Source organism: Myotis myotis, unplaced genomic scaffold, assembly GCF_014108235.1.
Source record: "Myotis myotis isolate mMyoMyo1 unplaced genomic scaffold, mMyoMyo1.p scaffold_m19_p_7, whole genome shotgun sequence".
Lineage (NCBI taxonomy): Eukaryota > Metazoa > Chordata > Mammalia > Chiroptera > Vespertilionidae > Myotis > Myotis myotis.
This window is the reverse complement of record NW_023416379.1, coordinates 86,014,174-86,040,610: the sequence shown is the minus strand read 5'-3', so window position 1 is coordinate 86,040,610 and position 26,437 is coordinate 86,014,174. Positions and strand designations below refer to the sequence as shown.

Sequence of the window (26,437 nt, the reverse complement as noted above, 5' to 3'; positions counted from 1 at the left end):
ATATTTTAAAATAAATAAATTTACAGAGTACAGTGAATCTCTCAATAAATGGTCATATTGCCCTGGCTGGTTTGGCTCAGTCATTAGAGTATCAACCCCACAGACCCAAGGGTTGCGGGTTCGATTCCCAGCCCCTGTCTGGGCATGTGCGGGAGGCAACCAGTCCATGTTTCTCTCTCTCCTCTCCGCATCCTCCCTTTCCCCTCTCTAAAAAATCAATGGAAAAGGTATCCTTGGGTGAGGATTAAAATAAAGGGTCATGTTGAAGTAAAGAAGTAATATCCACTTTATAGATTTAATTAATCCATGTGATTATGATGTCTGGCCAATGCAATTCTACCATAATAAATATCAGATTTAGGGGAAGCCCTTCACACAGGTTTCTACATACCTATTTAATAACAGTTTTCCTTCCTGGGCCATTTTCACTCCTCAAAAGTCACATTATGTTAGTACAGTCATTCTAGCATGCCCTTGAGTAGCTCCACATGTTAGTCCTAAGAGCACTTTTCACTTACCAGCTGCCCCTTTGACAGTTTAAGCCATGGAGGTTACCTTTGATAAACTCTTTCTTCCTCCTGTCGCACACATCCTCTCCCCTCCCCTGAAGTTTCACTCAAATGGATTGTAATCTCCCTGATCACTCAGCAACTGAACAAGTTCATCCACCCAGGGGCCAGTCCCACACCCGGGGTACTTACCCCTTCCAGACCCTTCCTGAGGAAAGCAAGTGTCCTTCCGTGAGCAGGAGTCGATTTTATATTTGTTTAGCCCGTGACTGATAGGATGGGCAGTTTGGGGGAAGCGGAGAGGAGATGGCAGTTTTAAGGGAGAAAAAAAACATTAAGTAGAAATGATCCCTCTGCCTTCTTCGGGCGTGTCCCATTTCTGGGCATCTCTTCAGGATTTCATTCCTCCGTCCAACTGCCGTTCACACACTGCCCTTTCCAACCGCTCCAGAACTCTTGGCCTTGGCATTCCGTGATGTAAGTTATTCCACGCATGGCTCGAAATGGGTGTGAAGCAGTGTTGCCAGGTGTCGGATCACTAGTGTAAGTTTCCCGCATCTCAGGATCTCGGGGGAGGGAGGAGAAAGGGAGAGAACTGCTCTTGGAATTTGTGGGTTGTTATTGTTTGAGCCAGAACACAGTCACTGTGCTGGCTGAGCAGATGCTGCGGATGGCTGGGAGGGAGAGAGTTCTGGGCCCGGAGCTGGGGGAATTGGGGTTGAGATTTTATAGTGTTGGGATATAGATTGTTTGGAATCGAACAGTTGGCAGTATTGCTGCCGAGGGAGGAACCTGGGACCTTCGGGGCAAAGCCTGAGGCAGTGCTGCCTGGACTGTGGTGTCTCTTCTGTCTCAGAAAGGAGGGAGAGCGGCTTTTCTGTTTTCCTAAAGATAGCTCAAATGTGGCAAGAAATCCAGATTGCTCACCATGTTTGGAAACATCCAGTCACAAAATTCAAAGACTTCTGTATCCATGAGATCTTTTTCTAAAACAAAAATATTCTTTCTCCCCTTGTCATGATACATTTTGAGGAAGTTGCTGTTGATGGTTTACAGTCCCTTCGGGGAATCTGCATGAGGGGTTGCTGCCAACTATCTTTGATTTGTCCAGATTCCTTTTTGACTTGTAAGTTAAGGATTAGTGTTCAATAAAAACTATTTAAATTGAATACTTTATCTCTTGAATGATCACACACACAAAAACAAAATCCCATTAATAATCAGCAATTAGAAGAAAAACTCACATGCAGTACAGTTATTTATCTAGGAAAGAACATTGTATATTTTTAGGTTGCATGGGTGCTACTGGCTTTAATCCACTTCACTGAAACAGTGTTTTTTTATTCCTTTTCTTATAGTTGTCATGGATGATGATGATGACTCGTGTCTCCTTGATCTTATTGGGTAAGATGCTCGTTCCAAAATCAGGGTGAATCAATTGTGTGAGGTTTCCTCTCCTAAAACAATCTAATAAGCATATTAAATCCAGATGGGTTTTTAAAGTAAAAATTAATCATCATAGTATGGATTAACAAGTAAAGAGACTCGGGTTGATAGGGATCAAATTTAGGTAATGCTTTATTTATCTTTATTAAATTTATTTTCTAACATGTCCCAGGAATGGTAATAGGAAATAGAACAACATCAATTTAAAAAAAAAAAAAAGTAAAACGAAAAACTACTAATGAACTTGAATTAAAATAGGGAGACAATTTTACTCAGGCAATTGTGTCATTTTCGTTTTACCCTGGGAAAAAGAATCCTAAGTCTAGGTAACACATTTATGGTTGCTTTCCCCTTTTTCATTGTTTTCTAGAGACCCACAAGCACTGAACTATTTTCTGCATGGACCTAGTAATAAATCTGTAAGTAATACTTAGCACGCCGCAGATGTAACTTTTGTTTCTTCTCTGCAGTTAAAGTAATCTCTGTTGAATTTGTGCCTTTGCAGAGCAATGATGACTTGACTAATGCAGGATATTCTGCAGCCAATTCAAATTCAATTTTCGCCAACTCTAGTGTGAGTATGAGAGACTGAATGCAGTGATCAGTGTTTCTGTCTCATTGATGCCTGTGATTTGAGGCTTTACTTGCCTTTGTATCATGATGAGAATGATTACCTTGTCTTTTGTAACTGACATAGAAAGGAAATCTATTGAATTGTGCTGACATTTTCTACTTTTAGCCAAGACAAGCTGTATGAGATTTACTATGCCATTTTCCTAAGCTTTCAACTTTCTTTTTAAACTGACTCAGAAATGTTATAATCTAAGAAAGTAGTATTACAAAGTTTTGAACCTTGTTACGTATAGCTTTAAATAAATTATTCTTAATTGTAGTTACATGCTAAATATTCTTACCTCAAACAAGAAAAATAATAACTGAAACTTATCTAGGGTGTTTGAGGCACTGACGGTTCAACATAATTAACTTCATTAATCCTCGAGATAACTCTATGAAGTAGGTTCTGTTATTATCCTTATTCTACAGATGAGGAAACTGCACAGAGAGCTTAGTACTCCCCCAAATGACACAGCCAGGGGTTGCAGAGCTAGCATTCTCACGCAGGCCACCGGGTTCTGGAGCCTGTATTCTCAAGTTCCAGGAGCATCCACACAAGAAGCCTGACCTGGAGGAAAGGGGTCCTGCCTGGAGGCGATACCCAAATTACTACGTTGAAGCCTATGATTCTCCAAGTCCTGAGATGGCGCCCAGCTGACCGAGACCACATTAGCCCCATTTCAACTGCTGGTTGACTGGGGTCCAGGGCACCAGTCCCGGCTTTTCTACGTAGTTCTTTGCATTTTCCATCCCCAGCCCTAGCAGCTCAGACTGAGAATCCCTACAGCTTTGCACATTGGACCACTCATTCTTGATTGATCTACTTTTAATTTTTTCTTCACGTTAAAAAAATTTTTAAATTGTATTTAATATATATATATTATAAAATTTTCCATCTTCATTTTAAATGTACAGTTCAGTAGCATTAAGTACATTTACATTGAATTCACCTTATTTTATTTTATAAATATATTTTATTGATTTTTTACAGAGAGGAAGGGAGAGGGAGAGAGAGTTAGAAACATCGATGAGAGAGAAACATCGATCAGCTGCCTCCTGCACACCTCCTACTGGGGATGTGCCCGCAAGCAAGGTACATGCCCTTGACCGGAATCGAACCTGGGACCCTTCAGTCCACAGGCCAGCGCTCTATCCACTGAGCCAAACCAGTTAAGGCAATTCACCTTATTTTAAATAGCTGTTGATTCCATATCTTTTTTTTAAACAAGAGAACAAAGTCCCTTTTATTTATTTACTTTTCAATACATTTAAGTCCCTGAGGGTTACAGCATTACATAGATTCTGTGTCCAATGACCTTAGCAGGAAGGTTACTTTGGGACTTGACCCGAGTCATGCCACTGTTTCCATGAGCACGAGTTCCTGGCCCAGGCTACTCTGGTTTTGTTCGGTTTGCCACCAGGAGTCACTGTGCTGTTCTCTGCCTTATACACATAACCGCATCTCGTGTCTAGGTAGAATTCAGTTTCATCTCCAGCATGAACACCTTCAATTTTAAGAACTGTGTGTGCCCTGGCCTGGTAGCTCAGTTGATTGGACCATTATTTCATACACCAAAAAGGTTGTGGGTTCGATTCCTAGGTTTCAGGTTCAATCCCTGGGCGGGGAGGGTACCATAGGCTACCAATTGATGTTTCTCTCTCTCTCTTTCTCTCTCTCGCTCTCAAAATCAATAAACAACATATCCTCGCCCGGCCAGTGTGGCTCAGTGGTTGAGTGTTGACCCATGAACCAAGAGGTCACTGGTTTGATTCCCAGTAGAGGACATGCAGGAGGCAGTCAATTGATGTTTCTGTCTCATAGATGTTTCTATCTCTTTATCCCTCTCTAAAAATCAATAAAAACATATTTTTAAAAATTAACCAGTTAACTGCCATGATATCTTGAATTTAATTTAAAAAGGTCCACCGCTTGCATCTATAGATGCTTATGGAGTACAAATGGTTAAAAAAAAAAAAAAGCAAAAGATGGGTGGATCAACAAATCATTGTGTTTTTTTCTCTCTCGCTCATCCTCTCTCTTGAAATAATTCCAGAGACCCCGCTTATAGCCAGCAAAAATGCCCGTGGCCGTGGCCAGTGTTTCTCAGTGGTTAGTTAGAGCGTCGGCCCACGCACCAAAGTGTTGTGGGTTTGATTCCCAGTCAAGGGCGCGTACCTGGGTTTCCAGTTTGACCCCAGCCCGGTTGGAGTGTGTGTGGGAGTCAAGCAGTTAATGTATCTCTCACATCGATGTTTCTCTCTCTCCCCGCTCCCTTCCTCCCTTCTACTTTCTCTAAAAAAATAAATAAATAAATGGAGCAAAATATCCTCGGGTGAGGATTAACAGAACAAAACAAAACAAATTGTTAATGGCCTTGGACCGCAGCCTTTCACCCCCATTTGTCATTGCAGAAGTCCTGTTCCCAGTACGCCTTCACAGGCTCCAAGATGAGGGATAGAGTCCATATCTTTTATAAGTTTGACATGTCCCAGGAAAAACTGCTGGAATAGTGAGAATGTATCTTATTTATGGTGACCGTGTTCGGTTCCCTTCATATGCCTATATACTGTTGTCTCTAGTTGGAATATGTTTTCCTTAAGGACAGAAACAAACACATAAGAGGGTGCTTGATAAATAAATGTTGAGAGACTTGCTTTTGAATAGGATGCTGAAGCACTTTTTAAAGCATTATAATAAGCTGATCACTTCTAAGAAATCAAATGACCATTTACTCATTTTATGTAGGAAGCTAGTTTTTCCTGGACTAGTCTTGCCTGGGTGGGGAGGTTAGAACTGGAGTTCTGAGAAGCCTTGAAAGATAGGGCTGAATCTGATACCTTCTGGATCTCTCATAAAACAACACCTTGAACTCCCAAAACTCACTTAGACTCCCATTGTACAAAGGATTAGACATGGCCATCTCCTCAATACATACCTACCCCAGGCTGAGTTGCGCTTAAGCCTTGGCCTGGAAGCAATTATGAAAATTAAAGTCTGTGCCAGTATCTCAAAAAAATGAAGCTAGCCCTGGCCAGGTGGCTCAGTTGATTAGAGTGTCATCCCAGTACACCAAGGTTGTGGGTTCAATCCCTGGTCAGGGCACGTACCAGAATCAAGCAATGAATGCATGGATGGGTGGAACAACAAATCATCGTGTGTTTTTCTCTCTCTCTCATTCTCTAAATAATTTTTTTTAGATGAAGCTAAACTCCAGATAGTTGTCAGTATCTTTCTGTTATTTATCTGTTTTCTATAAACTGATTTACCAGAGCAATGAACGTGTATAATTGCAACAGTAATGTTCAACATCACGAGTAAGGAAATACAGTATGAGAATAAGGTGAGCAGTTCGGAGAGTTGTGTTCAAACTGCCATGCTTTATTTGTATTCAGAAGTGAGATTAATTGTTTTTATAAGAATCTCTTTCAAAGGTTGGATATGCCATGTGTAACATATTGCTTTTTTTTTTTTAATAGAATGCTGATCCTAAGTCATCCCTCAAAGCTGTGAGCAACCAGCTTGGAGAAGGGCCCAGTGATGGACTGCCACTTTCCAATAGCCTTCAGTTTCTTGAAGATGAACTTGAGTCTTCTCCTCTTCCTGATCTCAGTGAGGACCAACCTTTCGACATCCTTCAGAAATCCTTGCAGGAGGCCAATATCACTGAGCAGACGCTGGCAGAAGAGGCATATTTGGATGCCAGTATAGGTTCAAGCCAGCAGTTTGCACAAGCTCAGCTTCATCCTTCTTCATCAGCATCCTATACTCAGGCTTCTAATGTTTCTAATTACTCAGGTCAGACGCTGCAGCCTATAGGGGTGACTCACGTGCCTGTTGGAGCATCGTTTGCAAGCAATACAGTGGGTGTGCAACATGGATTTATGCAACACGTGGGGATCAGCGTGCCCAGCCAGCATTTGTCTAATAGCGGTCAGCTGAGTGGTTCTGGTCAGATACAGTTAATTGGGTCATTTGGTAATCAACCTTCCATGATGACTATTAACAACCTAGATGGATCTCAAATCATATTAAAGGGCAGCGGGCAGCAAGCCCCATCCAATGTGAGTGGAGGGCTTCTGGTACATAGACAGACTCCCAATGGCAACTCCTTGTTTGGGAACTCGAGTTCCAGTCCAGTAGCACAGCCTGTTACTGTTCCGTTTAACAGCACAAATTTTCAAACATCTTTACCTGTGCATAACATCATCATACAAAGGGGTCTCGCACCAAATTCCAACAAAGTCCCAATAAACATCCAGCCAAAGCCCATCCAGATGGGCCAGCAAAATACGTACAATGTGAACAATTTGGGAATACAGCAGCATCACGTGCAGCAAGGGATCTCTTTTGCCTCTGCGAGCTCACCCCAGGGTTCAGTCGTTGGCCCGCACATGTCTGTGAACATCGTAAACCAACAGAACACAAGAAAACCAGTCACCCCACAGCCAGTGAGCAGCGCTGCGGGTAGTATCGTCATTCACTCTCCCATGGGCCAGTCTCACACCCCCCAAAGTCAGTTCCTCGTACCTACAAGCCTTTCCGTCAGCTCCAACTCGGTACATCACGTCCAGACCATAAATGGGCAACTTGTTCAGACCCAGTCTTCTCAGCTCATTTCTGGCCAAGCGGCCTCAGAGCATGTAATGTTGAACAGAAACTCCTCCAACATGCTCAGGACCAACCAGCCATATTCCGGGCAGATGCTGAACAACCAGAACACCGTCCAGCTGGTGTCTGGGCAGACGTTTGCCGCCTCTGGAAGTCCAGTGATAGTCAATCATGCCTCCCCTCAGATTGTTGGTGGACAGATGCCCTTGCAACAGGCATCACCAACGGTCTTACACCTGTCGCCTGGGCAGAGTAGCGTCTCCCAGGGAAGACCCGGCTTCACCACCATGCTCTCAGTGACAAGCATGTCAGGACCTAGCCGGTTCCCTGTTAGCTCGTCCAGCACTGTCCATCCTAGTCTTGGGTCTGCGGTTCAGTCGGGTGCATCAGGATCAAACTTTACAGGAGATCAGCTGACCCAGCCAAACAGGACTCCAGTACCGGTCCGTGTGTCTCATCGTCTTCCAGCTGCTGCTTCCAAACCTACCAGCACCTTCAGTAACGCACCGGGAGCGGGAACCCAGCAACAGTTCTTCTGTCAGGTACGCTCCCTTCATCGATGAGTGCTTGGGTGATTGCGAAAGGGAAAAGTGGGATTTGTATTTTAATAGACTGTAATGTTCCTCCTAATTTCCCGATGTGTGATTCTTTGCCTTTTTTCTCCTCAATGAACATTTTTTATCCAGCATAGCATTGTGGTTTCGAGTGAAGACTCGAGAGTCAGGTTCATGGATTTGAATCTAAGCTTTATGACATGGATCAAGTCTGACCTTAACTTACTTCTCCAGACTTAATTTTCCTCATCAGTGAAATGCACATAATGCTACTACCACCCCCATGGAGTTATTTGGAGGATTAAATGGTAGAACCCACATGAAGCACTTAGTCGCTGGCAAATAGCAATTATTCAATAAGAAGCAAATTAATATACAGCAGTTCCTTGAGTAACATCGTTTCATTCAACATTGTGTTGTTACAACCATGAGATGCTGTAGGAACTTAACTGTTGTTTACATCCATTAGCCTGTGGAAAAACTGGTTTCATTATACGTCGTTTCACTTAAAGTCACAGAACCTATTAACAACTTTAAGTGAGGGCTTACTATATGTACTTGGTTGAGCATATTATGGGCATTTAAAATGAATTCTTATTTTAGATTATTTACTAATGCATCATATAGCAAGCCATTAGGTCATAGGACTATGTACTTGGTGGAGAAGTTGTAGTTGGCTCTTGGGTGCCAGCCAGAAAGGCTCAGGGACCCGGTGTGACTCAGTGGTGAATAACTGGCTTGCACTGGGGGGTTGCATATAGAGGGAGGGATACAGGGCACTGTCATTTGACCAATACCGGAGTCTGCTCTTACCATGTCATTGTGTACGTAAATTACAGTGGCCCATCAGCTAAACCACAGAGGGTTATGTTTCTTTCTTTTTTGAGGGTTATGTTTCTAAAGAGTCTCATGTCATCAGCTTTGATCCCTCACCCCCATCTGCCCAACCTAGCATTTGGTTCCCACTCATTCTGAGCGCATTCCTTAGTTCCAGTTACACACCTGCTTTCACCCCACAGTCTAACCTCTTAGTCCTCCGTTTCCACTGCCTCGCTCCTCCACAGTTAGAGGTATGCAAAAACTTCTCTACCATACACATCAATATTTTTTAAGCTGTATACCTTTGATTTAGTAATTCTACTCAGAATCCTAAGGAAGCAAAGATTATTTATGATCAAGGATGTTCAGTGTATTACCTTTGGTACCAAAGGGATGTGTGTGTGTGTGTGTGTGTGTGTGTGTGTGTGTGTGTGCGCGTTGTGTGTATGTGTTTTAAAATAATGTCAGACTTATAGAAAAGTTGCAAGAATAGTATAAAGAATTTTTACAAACCCTTTACCATAATTTTTTAGAGTTAATTGCAGGCATGATGTCCTTAACCCCTAAATACTTTGGACTTCAGTGTTTATTTTATAAAAACAGAGATATTTCCCTACATAACCTTACTATAGTTATCAAAATCAAGAAATCAGCTTTGAGGAAGAAAAATATTATCTAATCTACAGACCTTATTCAGATTTAGTTAATTTTCACAGTAATATCCCTTTTAGCAAAAAAGAAAAAATGATTTTGTATTGTTTTTATGGTCTAGGATCCAATCCAGGATTGCTGTCTAGTTTTCTTGTCATATCTTTATCTGTAATAGTTTCTCTATCTTTCTTTGGCTTTCCTGCCCTTTATATTTTTGAAGAGTACCAACTAATTATTTTATGGAATGTCCCTGAATTTGGATTTCTCTGATATTTCTTTGGGATTAGATGTGGGGCCTACAGTTTTGGTAGGATTGCCACAGGAAGGATGTGTCCTCACAGCGTGGACTTGTCCCATTACTGGTGATGTTGCCTTTGAACATTTGCTTACGATGGTGTCTGATGCATCTTAATAAGTCTCTTCTGGGAAATACTATGAAACTGGATATCCAGTTGCTCATCCGATTAGCATATACTCGTTTAAGCTCCCATTGATAATTATTGATAATTCCTAATTGAATCCGTTTTTACTGAATCAACTATTATTGTGATGGTCACCAAATACAGACTTTCTGATTCCATAATTTATTCTGCATTAATTATTGGCATTGTAATCTAAGAAAAAGCTTTTCCTTCTCCCCCTTTTACTCATATGTTTGTTTATATCAGCATGAACTCATAGATTCTTATTTTATTCAGTGGGTTATAAATTGTTAGTCATTTATTTTGATGCTCAGTTTATTTTATTTATTATTTTAAAAATACATTGATTTTTAGAGAGAGAGGAAGAAGAGGGAGGGAGAGAGAGAGAAATATGGATGTGAGAGCGAAATATCGATCGATCGGCTGCCTCCTCTATTGGGGATTGGGCCCACAACCTGGGCATGTGTCCTGACCAGGAATGGACCCGGCAACCCTTCGGTGCACCAGATGACGCCCAACCAACTGAGCCACACTGGCCAGGGCTTGATGCTCAGTTTAATTTGATAGCCAGTGGGCATCCCTCCAAATTGGCTGCTGGTCCTTCTGACATGTTTGCATCATGCTTTGAGCACGTTCTTTAATTTCTGGCAGAACAAAATGTTCCTTGTTCCTTTTTTACTGTGCATGCCTCTGCCCTGGAATCAACCATTTCTTAAAGGAGCCAATTTCCTTTTTCTTTTATTAATATATTTTTATTGATTTCAGAGAGGAAGTGAGAGGGAAAGAGAGATAGAAGCATCAGTGATGAGATATAATCATTGATTGGCTGTCTCTCACACGCTCCCCCCCCCCCCCCGCCCCACTGGGGATCAAGCCCACAACCTGGGCATGTGCCCTGACTGGGAATCGAACCCCGACCTCCTGATTCACAGATCAACACTCAACCACTGAGCCACACCGGCTGGGCTAGTTTCTAGTTTATTTATCCTATGCTATTTTTGTACAGCTAAGCAGATACACTATTGTTTCCTCTCCTTTCTTACTCCAGATAGAGCATACTATAGATACTTGGCAAAAAAATATTTTCTAAAAACCCAAATGTCTAATAATAGGAGAATGATTGGATATGATGAAGTACTATGTAGCCATTTTAAAAGTTTTGAAAAAATAAAGATTTGGGGAAAGGCTTACAAAATAATTTTAAGTGCACATTTAAGTATAAAATAAAGTACATGTTAAAATGTAAAATTTTTTAATAAAAAATTTGTTTTCACTTTTAGAAAAATGATAGGGAGAGACAATGTGGCAAATTAGAAAACAGAAGACCCTTTTGCTTACAAAACACCAGAAACTTGATGAGATGGAAATGTACTAGAACATTAGCAATTCTCTGGGTGGTGGAATTATAGATTATTCTCTTTTATTCTAGTTTTAAAAACTCACCCCTCATAGAGCAGATGATACCTGGACACCATTTATCAAACCATTTTTGTGCATTAAAAAAAAATAAGTAAAGCATGCAATTGGTAAAAATTAAAAACCGTTCCAAAATAGTTTAAAGTGAAAAGTCCGTCTTCCTTCCCCAAGTTTCCCTCCCAGGGGCCAACTGTTTCTAGGCTCTCTGTATTTTCCCAGAGAACACAGGTACATACAAGCACCGCTTGAGGATAATTTTATATCAGTGTGTATTGATCTGCTTTAGGTTTGTTACTGTAATTACTTACATAGCATAGTCATTTCTTTTCCTTCCTTTAAAAATAAAATGCTTCAGTGGGGAAAGAACTATCTCTGGCTCCCCAAAGTTGCAATTATCCAAAGGTAACAAGAAGCCTACATTGGCAGCGCCAAAGTAATCTGTGATTTTTATGCCAAGAAAGTGTTGGGCACTAGGTCAGTTGCATGATGCCAGGTGTGTTCGTGCTGTGGGCTTAGGGGAGCGGCTGAAGCAGCAGGTGTGTTGGATAAGGTTGCGGCCTTGGGTGCAGCATGGATTGGGAAGGACTGGTGAGGTGTCCCCTGGCATTCTAACTCCAGGATAGCCACAGACACTAACAGCAACTCTTTTACTTTATCATTTTAGTATTACTTTCTTTATAGAACATTTAATGAAAAAATACCATCATCAGGGGCCTTAGTGTTTGTCTATTTGGGAAAATTTAATTCAGCAAGCTTTGATACTATAAAGCAGTGGTTCTCAACCTTCTGGCCCTTTAAATACAGTTCCTCATGTTGTGACCCAACCATAACATTATTTTCATTGCTACTTCATAACTGTAATGCTGCTACTGTTATGAATCGTCATGTAAATATCTGATATGCAGGATGGTCTTAGGCGACCCCTGTGAAAGGGTCATTCGACCACCAAAGGGGTCGCGACCCACAGGTTGAGAACTGCTGCTATAAAGGGTTCATATTACAGAGGAGTAAGTTTTTAAATACAAACTTTATTTCGGTATAGATAATACGGAATCCTTTGTTGGATTCAAAATTCAGCTTAACAATAACCCACAAACTTCGGACCAACTTGGATTCAAAATTCAAAAGGCACAGAAAGGTGTGTATACTACAGTGAAAAATGTGCCTCCTCCCGTCCTCCAGCCACCCAGTCGCTTGCAGGCAACCAATGTAGCCAGCTTCTTGTAGAGTGAACTTAAGTCTCCACCCCACCTTTTGCATCATGAAAACTTCCAGACCCACAGGAAAGCTGGAAGAATACAGCGAACCCATCCACTCACCTGCATTCACCAGGTGTTTAGGTTGTGCGCCATTGGCTTGATCTGTGGGTGTCTGTGTCACTGTACACCCGGACACACATGCACGCATACTTTTTTCTCTGAATCATTTGAAAGTAATTGCACATTTGAAAGTAAATCAGCCTCTCACCCATGAGCCATTAGCCCTAAATACTTCAGCAAGTATCCCCTAAGAACAAGGACCTTCAACGCACCCATGATATCACTATTACACCCAAGAACTATAACATTACTCTAAAAAAAGTACCAGATTTCTCCCATGTGGGCCAATAATGTCCTTTATAATAATTCTTCCCTCTAGAAACGAGTCAGAGAACACTGATTTCATTTATTGTCATGTCTCTTTAGCCTACAGCAGCCCAGGTCTGTGATGGAGTCGATTGGCCCTCGGTATAGCGTTATCAGATTGTCTCCTTGGGACTAGATTCAGGCTAAATGGTTTGGCATGACCCAAAATGTGTTTTGTCCCATTATCAGTGATTCTGAGTGTGATCACGCGGTCAGTTGGCCCCCACCAGGTTTCTCCGCAAGGTACTCAACGTGCCTTGTTTCCTTTGAGAGGAAAGGACCACCTGACTGTCCTGTTCCCCAGCCTCTCACCCAGTGATTTGAGACTCCTTTGCGATCCTCACCCAAACATTACATTAGTGGTTGCAAAATGGTTTTCTAATCATGCTATCCTAGCTACGTTACTGGATGGGGCATTTTCCCATAAAACAGAGCTTTTTCTTTCCCTCCAGTTTTGTTTGTTTGTTTTTGATTTCTTTTAGTAACACAAGGGACTTTTCCCCATCATTTGAAAACTTTCTATTATGGGGAATTTTAAACATGGATAAAAGTAGACAAAATAGTGTGATGAGCCCCACGCTCAGTCAGCCCAGTGCTTACCGACGACTCTTGTGCTGTCCTTACCCCACTCACGTTCCCTGCCCAGTGTTATATTGGATCTGATGCAGACCTGTAAGTTTATCTGCAATACTTATTGTATATCTCTAAAAGATCATTTATTCTTTTGTACTTAATGTGTTGTGCTCTGTTGCTTTCACTGTTCTTTTTGATGTTGAAGTTGTGCCAAATGTGATCAGTGAGGGCCTGCATAAGCCAGCTGCTCTGCTTTTGACATGTTCCCATCTCCTGTGAGCACTTTGTGACACAAGATGTAGGCCTGCCTTGTGATTACCTTGCCTCAGCATTTCTCCAGGGATCCCTGAGAACTTAAATCTCTTAATGCAGAGAGTAATTTCCAGGATTTAAACTTTCTTGTAAATGGATTAATATGCGAAAGTCAGTGATTAAAGGAGGAGATTGACAAGTAAACAAATTATTTTAAGTCCAAATCTCCTTAGATCACAAAATGATTTAGTGGGTTTTAAATTCCTTGTGAGTAGTACCTGCCATGCTGTGGGTACTGATGGCTGGGAGTGATCACAACTGAAGTCTGCAGCCCCGCTGGCCCCTCCCTAACCCCCTTCCTCCCCCAGCTCAGCCTGCCTCGCCTACTGTGGAACCAGACTTCAAAATCTAGGTGTCCTGTTTTCCCTCCCCTTCTACACCTTTAATAAGTTTCCAAATCCTACAAGTTTTTCTTTGAATGTCTCATGTCCATCCTTTCCAATAATAATGAAAACCATGATCATATTATTCTGTGTGTGAGCATAGGCGTTATCTCCTTGTTTTTGGGTTGTAACAATTGCTTTTACCTTTTTAAATTTACCTTTATTGTAGAAAGTGTTACAGATGTCCCCTTCTCCCCCGCATTGACCCTCTCCACCCCGCCCTTCTGCCACCGCCAGGCCTCCCCTGCGCTATTGTCTGTGTCCATGGGTCATGCATATATGCATATAAATTCTTTGGTTAATCTCATGTTATTAACAACAGGTAGTGTCAGGGGCTACACATATTTCTAATCCTTACCTTGGGGTTACACTATTGTTTCCATTTCACAGTCAAGGAGATGGAGGTTCAAAACGTGCTTGTAAAGGCAGACTTTACCTGCTCGCTGCCTATACCAGCTATTTCCAACCTTTTTCATCTCATGCACACATAAACTAACTGCTGCAATTCTGCAACACACCAAAAAATATATTTTTTGCTTTTCTGACAAAAAGATAGGTATAATTTTGATTCATTCACACTATTGTTGTGTTAGCTGTTTTCATTTTTTTATTCGACAATCTAAGGGAAAAGAGCTCAGTGCCCCGACTACACAGATGTTTAGTGTGGCAGTGGCACACCAGTTGAAAACTGATGTTCTAGATCAGTGGTCGGCAAACTCATTAGTCAACAGAGCCAAATATCAACAGTATGATGATTGAAATTTCTTTTGAGGGCCAAATTTTTTAAACTTAAACTATATAGGTAAGTACATTGTTATTAACTTAACTAGAGGCCCGGTGCACAAAAATTTGTGCACTCAGGGGGCAGGGGGGTCCCTCAGCACAGCCTGTGCCCTCTCGCAGTCTGGGACCCCTCGGGAGATAACGACCTGCTGGCTTAGGCCTGCTCCCAGGTGGCAGAGGCAGGCCCAATCCCTAGGTGCAGCCCCTGGTCGGGCTCAAAGCAGGGCCGATTGGGGAGTTGGGGCGCCGCCCCCTGTCATGCACAGAGCAGGGCGGATCAGGAGGTTGCGATGCCACCCTCAGTCACGCTCAGGGTAGGGCCAATTGGGGGGTTGGGGCACCGCCCCCTGTCACACTCAAGGCAGGGTCGATGGGGAGGTTGCGGCGCCACCCCCTGTCACACACAGAGCAGGGCCAATCAGGGGGTTGGGGTGCTGCCCCCCCCCCCGTCACGCACAGAGCAGGGCCCATCAGGGGGGTTGGGGCTCCGTACCCTGTCATGCATAGAGCAGGACCAATCAGGGGGTTGGGGAGCTCCCCCCTGTCACGCACAGAGCAGGGCCGATCAGGGGGTTGAGGAACTCCCCCCTGTCACTCACAGAGTAGGGCCGATAGGAGAGTTGGGGCACCGCCCCCTGTCACACACAGAGCAGGGCGGATCAGGGGGTTGGGGCGCCGCCACTGTCACTCAGGGCAGGGCCGATGGGAAGGTTATGGCTCTACCCCATCACACACAGAGCAGGACCCGTGGGGTGGGGGGGGGGATTGGGGCACCGCAGCCTGTCACACACAGAGCAGGGCCGATCAGGGGGTTGGGGCGCTGCCCCCTATCAGGCACAGAGCAGGGCTGATCAGGGGGTTGGGGCACCTTCCCCTGTCACGAACAGAGCAGGGCGGATAGGGAGGTTGTGGCCCCGCCCCCTGTCACACACAGAGCCGCAGGGCGATCAGGGGGTTTAGGCGCTGCCCCCTGTCACGCTGATCCCGGTGCTGGGAGGCCTCGTGGCTCCGCTGATCCCGGTGCTGGGAGGCATATTACCCTTTTACTATATAGGATAGAGGCCTGGTGCATGGGTGGGGGCTGGCTGGTTTGCCCTGAAGGGTGTCCTGGATCAGGGTGGGGGTCCCCACTGGGGTGCCTGGCCAGCCTGGATGAGGGGATGATGGCTGTTTGCAGCTGGTCACACACCCTTCAGGGTGGGGGTCCCCACTGGGGTGCCTGGCCAGTCTGGGTGAGGGGCTGAGGGCTGTTTTCAGGCTGGTGGGTGACTGAAGCTCCCAACCGCTCCTTTTTTTCTTTTTCTTTTTTTTTATTCTGGGCCAACTTTATCTCTGGCTCCAGCTCTGAGGCCTCTGCTCCTAAAAGCAGGTATCTGTTTTGTTTGGGTTCTATAATCGAAACTCTGTATCAACTCCATCTCTGAGATCTTAGCAGGCTGAAAGCAGGTTTCTGGGGTTTTGTTTAGCTTCTATATTTGTTACAATGTTTCAAACTGCAAGCTCAGAGGCCGGCAAGGCAGGCAGGGAACGTTGGAGTCCTCCGTCACTGAAGCAAACAAGCCTCATGTTAGCTTCCAGCTGCCTGGCTGCTGGCCGCCATCTTGGCTGGCAGTTAATTTGCATATCTTGCTGATTAGCCAATGGGAAGGGTAGCGGTCATACGCCAATTACCATGTTTCTCTTTTATTAGATAGGATTAGGGTACTCCTAAGCTAGCCTTTGCTAAAAATGTCCTCAATCTGATTGAGGTACGTTCACTGAGGTCGACCCCTTCCAACTCTCCCCACCTGCGCCCAACTGACCAACACCCCCCACTTCTTCAAAATGGACTCGCCCAGGCCGAAAACTGACTTCTGCGCATGGGCCATGAAGTTTCAGTCGCACTGTACATGTGCGCCCGCACATGGTATTTTGTGGAAGAGCCACACTCAAGGGGCCAAAGAGCCGCATGTGGCTCACGAGCCACGGTTTGCCGACCACTGTTCTATACTGTACTGCTTTCCATTTATCTCCTTTTCTACATTTATACCCTGAGCTAGACTTTAAGAGGAACTGCAATAGCCCTGGCCGGTGTGGCTCAGTGGATTGGGCATTGTCCTGTACGCCGAAAGGTTGCTGGTTTGATTCCCAGTCAGGGTTGCAGGCCTGATCCCCGGTAGGGGATGTATGGGAGGCAGCCGATCGATGTTCAGCTCTCACATTAATGTTTCTCTCTCTCTCTCCCTCTCGCTTCCTCTCTCTCTCTAAAAAAAACAAAACAAAAACAAAAAAAACCAATAAAAACTTTAAAAATTAAAAAAAGAGAGAGTAGGGCCTGCAAGAGTTGGATTAGGAGTCAGCACTCACTTGAAGGTCCTGCTTTGCCACTGACTGGTTTGTGGTCTAAGTTACTTAATTCTCTGAGCCCTAGATTTCTGTCCTTGAAAATGAGGAACCCTAGCTGTGCAACAGAATCACCCCAGGGAGCTTTTTAAAAATGGTTTCCTGGGCTTCACTGCCATAAATTCTGATTTAAACGGTCTGGAGAAAGGGCTCTAGGCATCGGCATTTTTCAAAAGCTCCCCAAGTGATTCTCAAGTGCCACCGGGAGAGGGGAGAGAGCCCCTGGGCTCCACGCTTCCCAAGGCCCATTCATAACCCAGGTAGACAGCTGTGACAATTGTCCGGGTGATTAATCTGCCTGTGCTCTCTGGAAGGCCGGATTTCCACCACATTAATCTTCCTAAAACGTTTGTGTGGTGACCTGAACCAAATCATCTGGGAGCTTCCTGTTGCCACAGGAGAAAGCACAAACCTCTGCCCGCCTGGCCGGTAAGGTTCTGCAGTCGGAAACCCTCCAGGCTAGGCCGGCTGACCCCATTATGCCCTGAATAACCCAGACTCATTGTGAGCCTCTGGCCCTGCTAATGGGCGTTCATGGAATGTCCTTTCCCAACAGGTCCAAGTGCTTCCCCTCCTTCCGGCCCCACCCAAAGCCCCTGGGAGAATACAGCCTTTTCCCGTCTTGTCTTCCCTTGATTTCTTCTCCGTACTTTTTGTTTGTCCTGCCCACTAGGTGCCTAATTGCTTGCTGTGCTAAATGTGTCCTTCATTGACTCAGCCATCCAACAGTCAGTCAGTGCGGGCCATGCCAGCCCTGGGCCAGTCCCAGGGACACTGATCTCGTGCAGGGCGGGAAGCAGACAGATACGCCCGCAGCCAGCCAGGATTGCAGCCTCTGGTAGAAATGGTCGGAGTAACAGGCCCTGGAAAGGAGCCTCTAAAAGTGAGATGCTTGGGAAAGGCTCCCTCGAGACTGGTTTTTGACCGAGACCTTCTAAGGGAGAAGGAAGACTTATCCAGCCAGAGAGGGCCTGAGTGAAGGCTGTCCAGCCAGAGAGGGCCTGAGTGAAGGCGGTGGAAACTGCAAGTGCAAAGCCTGGCGAGGAGCCCATGGTCCTGCAGAGGCGGGAAGGAGAACCTGTTCCGGTGAGGTGCCCCGTCATCCAGGACCCCGTCTGCCACCTAGAGGAGCCAGTGTCATAATCAGCATGAACTCGTGAAGACCCGGCCCGCCCAGTGGCAGGAGAGGTGGTGAGGAGGGAATGGATTTGAGCTGGGCTAGACAGCGCTTCCACTTGATTGGCTGTAGTGAGGAGCAAGGATGGCACACAGGGTCCTGACGGGGACAAGGTTCACGGGGATAGAGCGCAGGTGTGGTTTGAAGGGAAGCTAGGAGTTTAGGATGTTTGTCAAGTCCGAGGTACCTGTAAGACAACAAAGTTTTATGGTTAAAGGCTTTATATACCAAAGCATCCAACCAAGACAGGGGCTGACGTGGGATCCATCAGCATGTAAGTTGTCATCAGAGCAGTGGAGGTGAATGAAACGGGTCAGGGAGAGCGTGGAAGCAGAGAAGAAAAAGTGCTGGGAAAGAACCCAAAGCACCTCGACGTGTAGGGGATGGACACAGAAAGGGGCGTCCACAGGTGAGGCTCCGACGGTTCCAGGAGGAGGAGTAAAACGAACAGGATTCAGCATTTTGGAAGCTGAGGAAGGAGAGCGTTGCAGGTAGGAAAGAGGTCCACGGAGTCTCTGAGAAGTCAGTGGAGGTCAGGACCGAGACGTTGCTGACGGGTTTAGCAACGAGGAGGCAGTAGCTGACCTTGGGGAGGCTTGTTTCATGGAGTGCTAGGTGCAGAAGCTCATTGCAATAGACCGAGGAGAGAGCGGGAGGTGTGGCGATGAGAACAGACAACTTTCAGAAAATGAAGGTAACAGCAGTAGCTACAAGGATGTGTGGGGGTCACAGGAATTATTTTTTTAAGAAACGGGAAAGGCTTGAGTTTTCTTCAAAGCAGACGGAGGAGAAGGACGTGAATTCGAGAGCACTGGTGGGATTCTTTGTAGAAGAAGGGGATGCCTCTTCCATTGTAACTAGAGAAGGGAAGGATGAAAGCCAGTGCAGGAAAGGTTGTATCTTTGAAAGTTAAATGAGTTCTCACCCGGCTTACAGGTTTGAAAATAATGGGATAGCGTTCAGTGGAGAATGAGCCAAGGAGCTAGCTGGGGAAAGAAAGGGTTGCTGGGCAGGAAGGAGGGCCCAGTTGAGGTGGGACCATAATTACAGGGCACTGATCCAATGCGTTCTGTGGGCCTGGGTGTTTTCTGGAGGGTAAACTTCTTTTTTTTTTATCTTTATTGTTGTAAGTATTACATATGTTCCCCCTTTTCCCCCCATTGTCCCCCATTCCCCGCTGCCCCAGGCCCTCACCATCCCACTGTCTGCGTCCATGGGTTATGCATATATGCATACAAGGTCTTTGGTTGATTACCTCCCACCTACCCACCCTCCCCCCTCTTCCCTCCGAGATTCCACACTCTGTTCCATGCTTCCACGTCTCTGGATCCACTCCGTTCATCAGTTTACTTTACTTAGATTCCACATGAGTGCCATCATGTAATATTTATCTTTCTCTGACTGACTTATTTCACTTAGCATGATACTCTCCAGGTCCCTCCATGCTGTCTCAAAGGGTAAGAGATTCTTCTTTTTTACTGCTGCATAGTATTCCATGGTACAAATGTACCACAGCTTTTTTATCCACTCACCTACTGATGGGCACTTGGGCTGTTTCCAGATCTTAGTATTGTAAATTGTGCTGCTATGAACATAGGGGTGCATACGTTATTTTTGATTAGTGTTTCTGGATTCTTAAGATATATTTCTAGAAGTGGGATCACTGGGTCAAATGGCAGTTTCATATTTAATTTTTTGAGGAAACTCCATACTGTTTTCCATAGTGGCTGCACCATTGGCATTCCCACCAGCAGAGTAAGAGGGTTCCCTTTTCTCCACATCCTCATAAGCACTTATCATTTGTTGAGTGGTTGATGGTAGCCATTCTGGCAGGTGTGAGGTGATACTTCATTGCCGTTTTAATTTGCATATCTCAGATGATCAGTGACTTTGAGCATTTTTTCATATGCCTCTTGGCCATCTGTATGTCCACTTTGGATAAGTGTTTATTTATTTTTTTAATATATTTTATTGATATTTTACAGAGAGGAAGGGAGAGGGATAGAGAGTCAGAAACATCGATGAGAGAGAAACATCGATCAGCTGCCTCCTGCACACTCCCTACTGGGGATGTGCCCGCAACCAAGGTACATGCCCTTGACCGGAATCGAACCTGGGACCTCTCAGTCCGCAGGCCTACGCTCTATCCACTGAGCCAAACCAGTTAGGGCAGATAAGTGTTTATTTAGGTCCTTTGCCCATTTTTTGATTGGATTGTTTGTTTTCCTCCTGTTAAGTTATATGAGTCACTTATATATTTTGGATATTAACCCTTTATCAGATATATCATTGTCAAATATGTTCTCATACCGTGGACTCCCTTTTCGTTTTGTTGATGGTTTCTTTTACTGTGCATAAGTTATTCATTTATTTATTTTATTATTAATTGATTTCAGAGAGGAAGGGAGAGGGAGAGATAGGAACATCAATGATGTGAGAGAATCATTGATCGGCTGCCTCCTGCTCGCCCTACACTGGGGATCAAGCCTGCAACCGGACAGGTGCCCTTGACCAGAATCGAACCTGGAACCCTTCAGTCCTCAGGCCAACATTCTATCCACTGAGCCAAACCAGCTAGGGCAGAAGCTTTTTATTTTTATACTAGAGGCCCAGTGTACGAAAATTCGTGCAAGAGTAGGCCTTTCTTCCTCCAGCTGCTGGCACCCGCTTCCCTCCGGCACCCAGGACCCAGGCTTCCCTCCTCCGGCTGCCAGCAGGCACCCAGGACCCAGGCTGCTTCCCTCCGGCCCTGGCTTCCTCAGGAAGGATGAACGGTCTAATTAGCATATTACCCTTTTATTATTATAGATAGTCCCATTTGTTTATTTTTTCTCAGTTTCCTTTGCCCTAAGAGTTGTATCCTAAACATATTGCTCCAAGAGATGTCTGGGATTTTGCTGCCTATAGTTTCTTCTAGGATTTTTATGGTTTCCCGACTTACGTTTAAGGCTTTTATCCATTTTCAGTTTATTTTTGTGTATGGTGTAAGTTGATGGTCTAGTTTCATTTTTTTGCATTTATTTGTCCAATTATCCCAAAACTATTTATTGAGGAGACTTTTTTACTCCATTGTATGTTCTTGCCTCCTTTGTTAAATATTGAGTGTAATGGCTTGGGTTGATTTCTGGAGTCTCTGTTCTGTTCCATTGAGCTATATGTCTGTTCCTGTGCCAGTACCAGGCTGTTTTGATTATAGTGGCTTTGTAGTATAACTTGATATTTGGCATTGTGATTCCTCCAACTTTGTTCTTCTTTCTCTAGATTGCTGCAGCTATTCAGGGTCTTTTTGGTTCCAAATAAATTTTTGTAGTGTTAGATCTAGATCTGTGAAGTATGCTGTTGGCATTTTAATAGGGATTGCATTGACTCTGTAGATTGCCTTGGGTAGTACGGACATTTTAATGATGTTGATTCTACCCATCCATGAACACGGAATGTTCTTTCACTTGTTTATGTCTTCTCTGGACGGCAAGCTTTGAGAGGACAAAACCTGAGTTTGGTACTCTTCAGCCACCTCTCTGTGGCTGCCACAGCACTGTATGTACAGTTGACACCCAGGTGTCTCCGTCGTGGTACTTTGGGTTGCAACTATCAGAAACTCACCCCCAAAAGCAATAAAATAGACGGTCAAACTATAGCAGGAAGGCTGGGGGGGTAAGAGATCAACCAAAGGACTTGTATGCATGCATATAAGCTGAACCTATGGACGCAAGACACTGGGGTGGGGGGTAAGGGCATGTGCCGGGAGTTAGGGGAGGCCAGGGGAAGGTCAATGGGGAAAAAATGAGACATATGTACTACTATTTGTAATACTTTAAACAATAAAATAAAAATAAAATAGAATAATAAAATAAGATAATAAATAAAATAATATAAAATAAAATAAAAAAAGAAACTCACCCTAACACATTTCGCAAAACAAGGGGAATGTCCAGAAAATACTAGTAGAGTGCAGCCCCTTCTAAGGGTCGGAAGCCAGTCCATGCTGCTCCCTCGGCCTCCTCGAGATAGTGTGGCCGCTTATCTGTCCGTCCCTGCTCTCTCCCACTCTTCAGCTGGACCGACATGGCCACCAGGCCAGCTTTACGTTACTACCCAGCATGTAACAGAGACTACAAGCGCAGTGGCTTCAGAACTCAGCAAAGCATTCACATCACCTGGAGAGCCTTTTAAACGCCTAAAAGCCTAAGCCCCACATTGGACTTCTGAATCGATCTTGGTGATCAGAACCCAGAAACTTTGTCTTTCAGAAGCGCCCCAGGTGATCTTGATACAATCAGTCTATAAACTTGCACAAAAGAACCACTGCGCTTGGGCATTTACCTCTCCTCCCCCCTCCCCCCACCCACTCTAAACTCCCAGGAGAGAGTCTGATTGGCCCCTCGTGGGCAGAGGATAGGGCTGTGGGTGACGTGAGTAGGTGGCATGCAGGGTCTCTGCTGCTCTGTACCAGGTGCCAACATCAAAAAGATGCCCCTCTGCTCCCCTGGCAGGCTTGGCACTTTTAGATGGAAGAAAAGGTGCTCCTTCCCTGGATTTTAGCTCTTCGCCCCTCTGGCAGGTAACTTGTCTGTGTGTGTCCTCTAACCGCTGGCTCTGACACAGCTCCATGGCAGTGGGGCATTTCCCAGGTGAGAGTGTGGTTGGGCAGATCCCAAATGGTTTCTCTCATTCAGCAAATGCCTGTTGTTGGGTAAATAACATCTTGCTAATTTGTTATTTATTTGTTTTTAATTTTTACAAGAGTTTGAGTCAAACTGAGGACATATGCCAGGAGCAAGATCTCAGATGCTCCCCAAAAATGACAGTTTTGCAGCTTTTTTATGCATCTGAGATTAAGGGGGAATATAAGAAAGATTACATGAGGATGGGAGAAAGCAAGGCGGGGCCTGGATCGTTAGCAAGATTGTGTGCTCTCTTGAGGGTGGTTCTGGCTTATATCAAATGTGTGTAAACCTAGATGCATAAAAACGACAGGGCTTACTTAAAGCAAAGACAAACCTTTTACTAAAACGCTTTAAGTCTGGGGTGGCTGCCCACCATTACCTGCCCACTTAGGAATTTATGATCAGATCACCTTGCAAGGATACTTTCCAGGACCCTTTTTGTCCACAGTTCCCCATTTTGGTCCCAAGTCAGTCTAAGGAATGCATTGATGACCAGACTTTTAGTTGGATCATCTAATCTGTAATTGGCTTCTTTCAAAGTGTGCCACAGAGATTGAAATTAACATATTAAGTATTCTGATTCATGGTGTCATGATAATTCATGGGGTCTAAAGAGTTAAAATTGTACATTGATATTAGCAGAGTTCTTGGAGCCAAGTACAACCAAATATCCTTAAGTAGCTTCTCTATTTGTGAAGAAAATACATTCCAAGAGCAGGTCTTCCCTCAGAGTTCAGTAAAAACCACAGAATGGTAAATGTTATTTCTGGAAGATTTTCATCTGTGGGCATAGGAATAGGGCAGTGATGGCGAACCTTTTGAGCTCGGCGTGCCAGCATTTTGAAAAACCCTAACTTAACTCTGGTGCCGTGTCACATATAGAAATTTTTTGATATTTGCAACCATAGTAAAACAAAGACTTATATTTTTTGATATTTATTTTATATATTTAAATGCCATTTAACAAAGAAAAATCAACCAAAAAAATGAGTTCACGTGTCACCTCTGACACGCGTGTCATAGGCTCGCCATCGCTGGAATAGGAGAAAGTTGATGGCTCCTGGGGAGAGGAGAGCTGGACTGGGAGGAGGGACAGGCCCTGTGACTTCTGCTGCAGTGGAATTCATTCACTCTTTTTTTTTCCAATTATAAGAGAAAGTTTATTTAGAAAGTCATAGACGTAGAAAAAGTGAGCCAGCAGGGCGGGCTCAGAGAATAAGTTATAGAGGCAGAAGAGGACCTCTGGAGCTGTAAGGTGTCGGGGGAAGATGGGGGGATGGGGAAGGCACAGGCACACCCCAGAGACAGTGTGCCTCATTCACTGTTTTTATTTTTTATTTTTATAAGATTTTTAAAATATATTTTTATTAATTTCAGAGAGAGAGGGAGAGGGGGAGAGAGAGAGAAACATCAATGATGAGAATCATTGATCAGCTGCCTCTTGCGCACCCCCTACTAGGAGTTGAGCCCGCAACCCGGGCATGTGCCCTGACCTGGAATTGAACTGTGACCTCCTGGTTTATAGGTTAACGCTCAAGCACTGAGCCACACCGGCTGAGCATGGATACGAGTTTTTATAAGAGTTTATTTGAGCCCATCTGATGGCATAGGCCGGGAGCAAGCTCTCGAATGCTCCTTGCTCATTGTTATTTAACAACTGTTTTCTGGGTGCTCACTGTGGTGCAGGCCTGTTCTGGTGCTGGGATCCCACAGTGAACCAGACAGCAAAAGTCCTGCCCAGCAGTGAGTGGACTGGGAGCAACCAGTGCACTTCTGGAGACAGAGCGGATCTTTCCAAACATGCAGACCTGGTGAGTCAGGGGATTCCAGTGTAGGCGCCAGACCAGCTTCCACCTGGCCCACCCCCCCACCAACCTCCCGCTGCCCCCACAGCGTGACAGTTACATTGACAGTCCTAGTCCCAAGGGAAGGGACGCAGCGAGGAGCACGGGCAGCAGAGGCTGAGAACTCAGGTGCCGATGCTCAGCACCCACACGGGCCCACCAGGGGGCTGTAACACACGGGCCCACCAGGGGGCTGTAACACACGGGCCCACCAGGGGGCTGTAACACACGGGCCCACCAGGGGGCTGTAACACACGGGCCCACCAGGGGGCTGTAACACACGGGCCCACCAGGGGGCTGTAACACACGGGCCCACCAGGGGGCTGTAACACACGGGCCCATCAGGGGGCTGTAACACACGGGCCCAAACGCGCTGAGAGGAGACACGCCTCTGCAGACCCAGCCGTGGTGTCAGACACGCCCGTGCCTATACCCTCAAATGATGGCAGATTTCCAATGTTGACATTACATTAGATTGTTTTTCTTTTTTTCTTTTTACGCTTCTGTATTGTGAAATAGAACACATTTAGAAAAAAATGCATAAAACATAAATGTACAGTTAAATAATTATAGAGCAAATACCCATCCATTTAGCCACTCAAGAAATAAAATATTACCACCACCCCCAGAAACACCCTCTTCTGTGTGCCTCTCCTGACTTTCATGGAGATCTCTTTCTTGCTTTTCTCTTTTTTTCCCCTTGCTTTTCTTTATAGTTTTACTCCTTAACGTCTGCATGGATTTTGATTTATTTGACTGTTTAGTAGCTAAGAGTCATTCCAGGTCATGTCCGATAAATAAGAGGGAGAGCATTTTCTCAAAACAAAAGGTGTGCTCTCTGAAGCAGTCAGGATGGTGTTCTTCTGTGTCGTGTGAACGGTGAACGAGGCATATTGGTGGAATTCCAAACGTCGTGTACTGGCCACACTGCCGTCCATATAAATTCTGGTTTCTCTATTTTTCTGTTGATCTCGTTATCTCAGAGTCCCGTGCATAGCCTTGCTCTGTCCCAACTTCTGTGTGTTTTGTTTCTTCCTGGGAGTGGCCCTTAGTGTACCCCCCGGAAACGTTTGTGAGGAGGCCTGCACTCACCGCGAGCCCCAGGCCTCTCCTCAGCACGTGTCCGCTGGGGAAGAGATCCCCTGGGGTGGGAGGGTGTGGAGTGACATTCTGGGAGAAATACATGAAAACTGGAGAATTTTCCCCCAGGGTTTTCATACTAAGAACTTATTGTCAGTCTGCCTAGAGTGGTGTAAGGTCTGCCCTGCCCTGCTAATGGCAGGATGAACCAGGGGACCGTTTCCAACGCTGTAAGGACAGAACTAACATGAGCTTAGTTGGTCAGGCGATGCCAGGTCTATATGAGCACCCACACGTGAACGGTTGGTGAGAACATTGCACTTAGGCCAGGGTCACAGTTTAAGGCGCCTGTGGAGATGGTTAGGCTGAACTCTAAATCCACTATACAAAATAGAAAACTGAAGAAAAAACTCTGAAAACCTGAGGCATGATGAAGTAGCATAACATAAAGGATTAAAAGTGGAAAGTAGTTTAAAAGCCCTTTATTGTCTTACCTTAAATGCTTTATAGAGGTAACAGATGCTTTTAGTGAAAAAGAACTTGGAGTCCTCAAACATCATCCAGCCTTAG

At 44.8% G+C, this 26,437-nt stretch overlaps 1 protein-coding gene across 1 annotated transcript in view; it reads left to right on the top strand.

The window, feature by feature from the left end:
- BICRAL (BRD4 interacting chromatin remodeling complex associated protein like) overlaps positions 1-26,437 on the top strand; it is an 82,237-nt gene that overhangs the window by 42,397 nt on the left and 13,403 nt on the right. The window contains 4 exon segments of the mRNA XM_036318296.1: positions 1,868-1,913; positions 2,326-2,374; positions 2,461-2,529; positions 6,048-7,721. Of these exon segments, the coding sequence (XP_036174189.1) occupies positions 1,873-1,913; positions 2,326-2,374; positions 2,461-2,529; positions 6,048-7,721 (1,833 nt within the window). The 5' untranslated portion in view covers positions 1,868-1,872.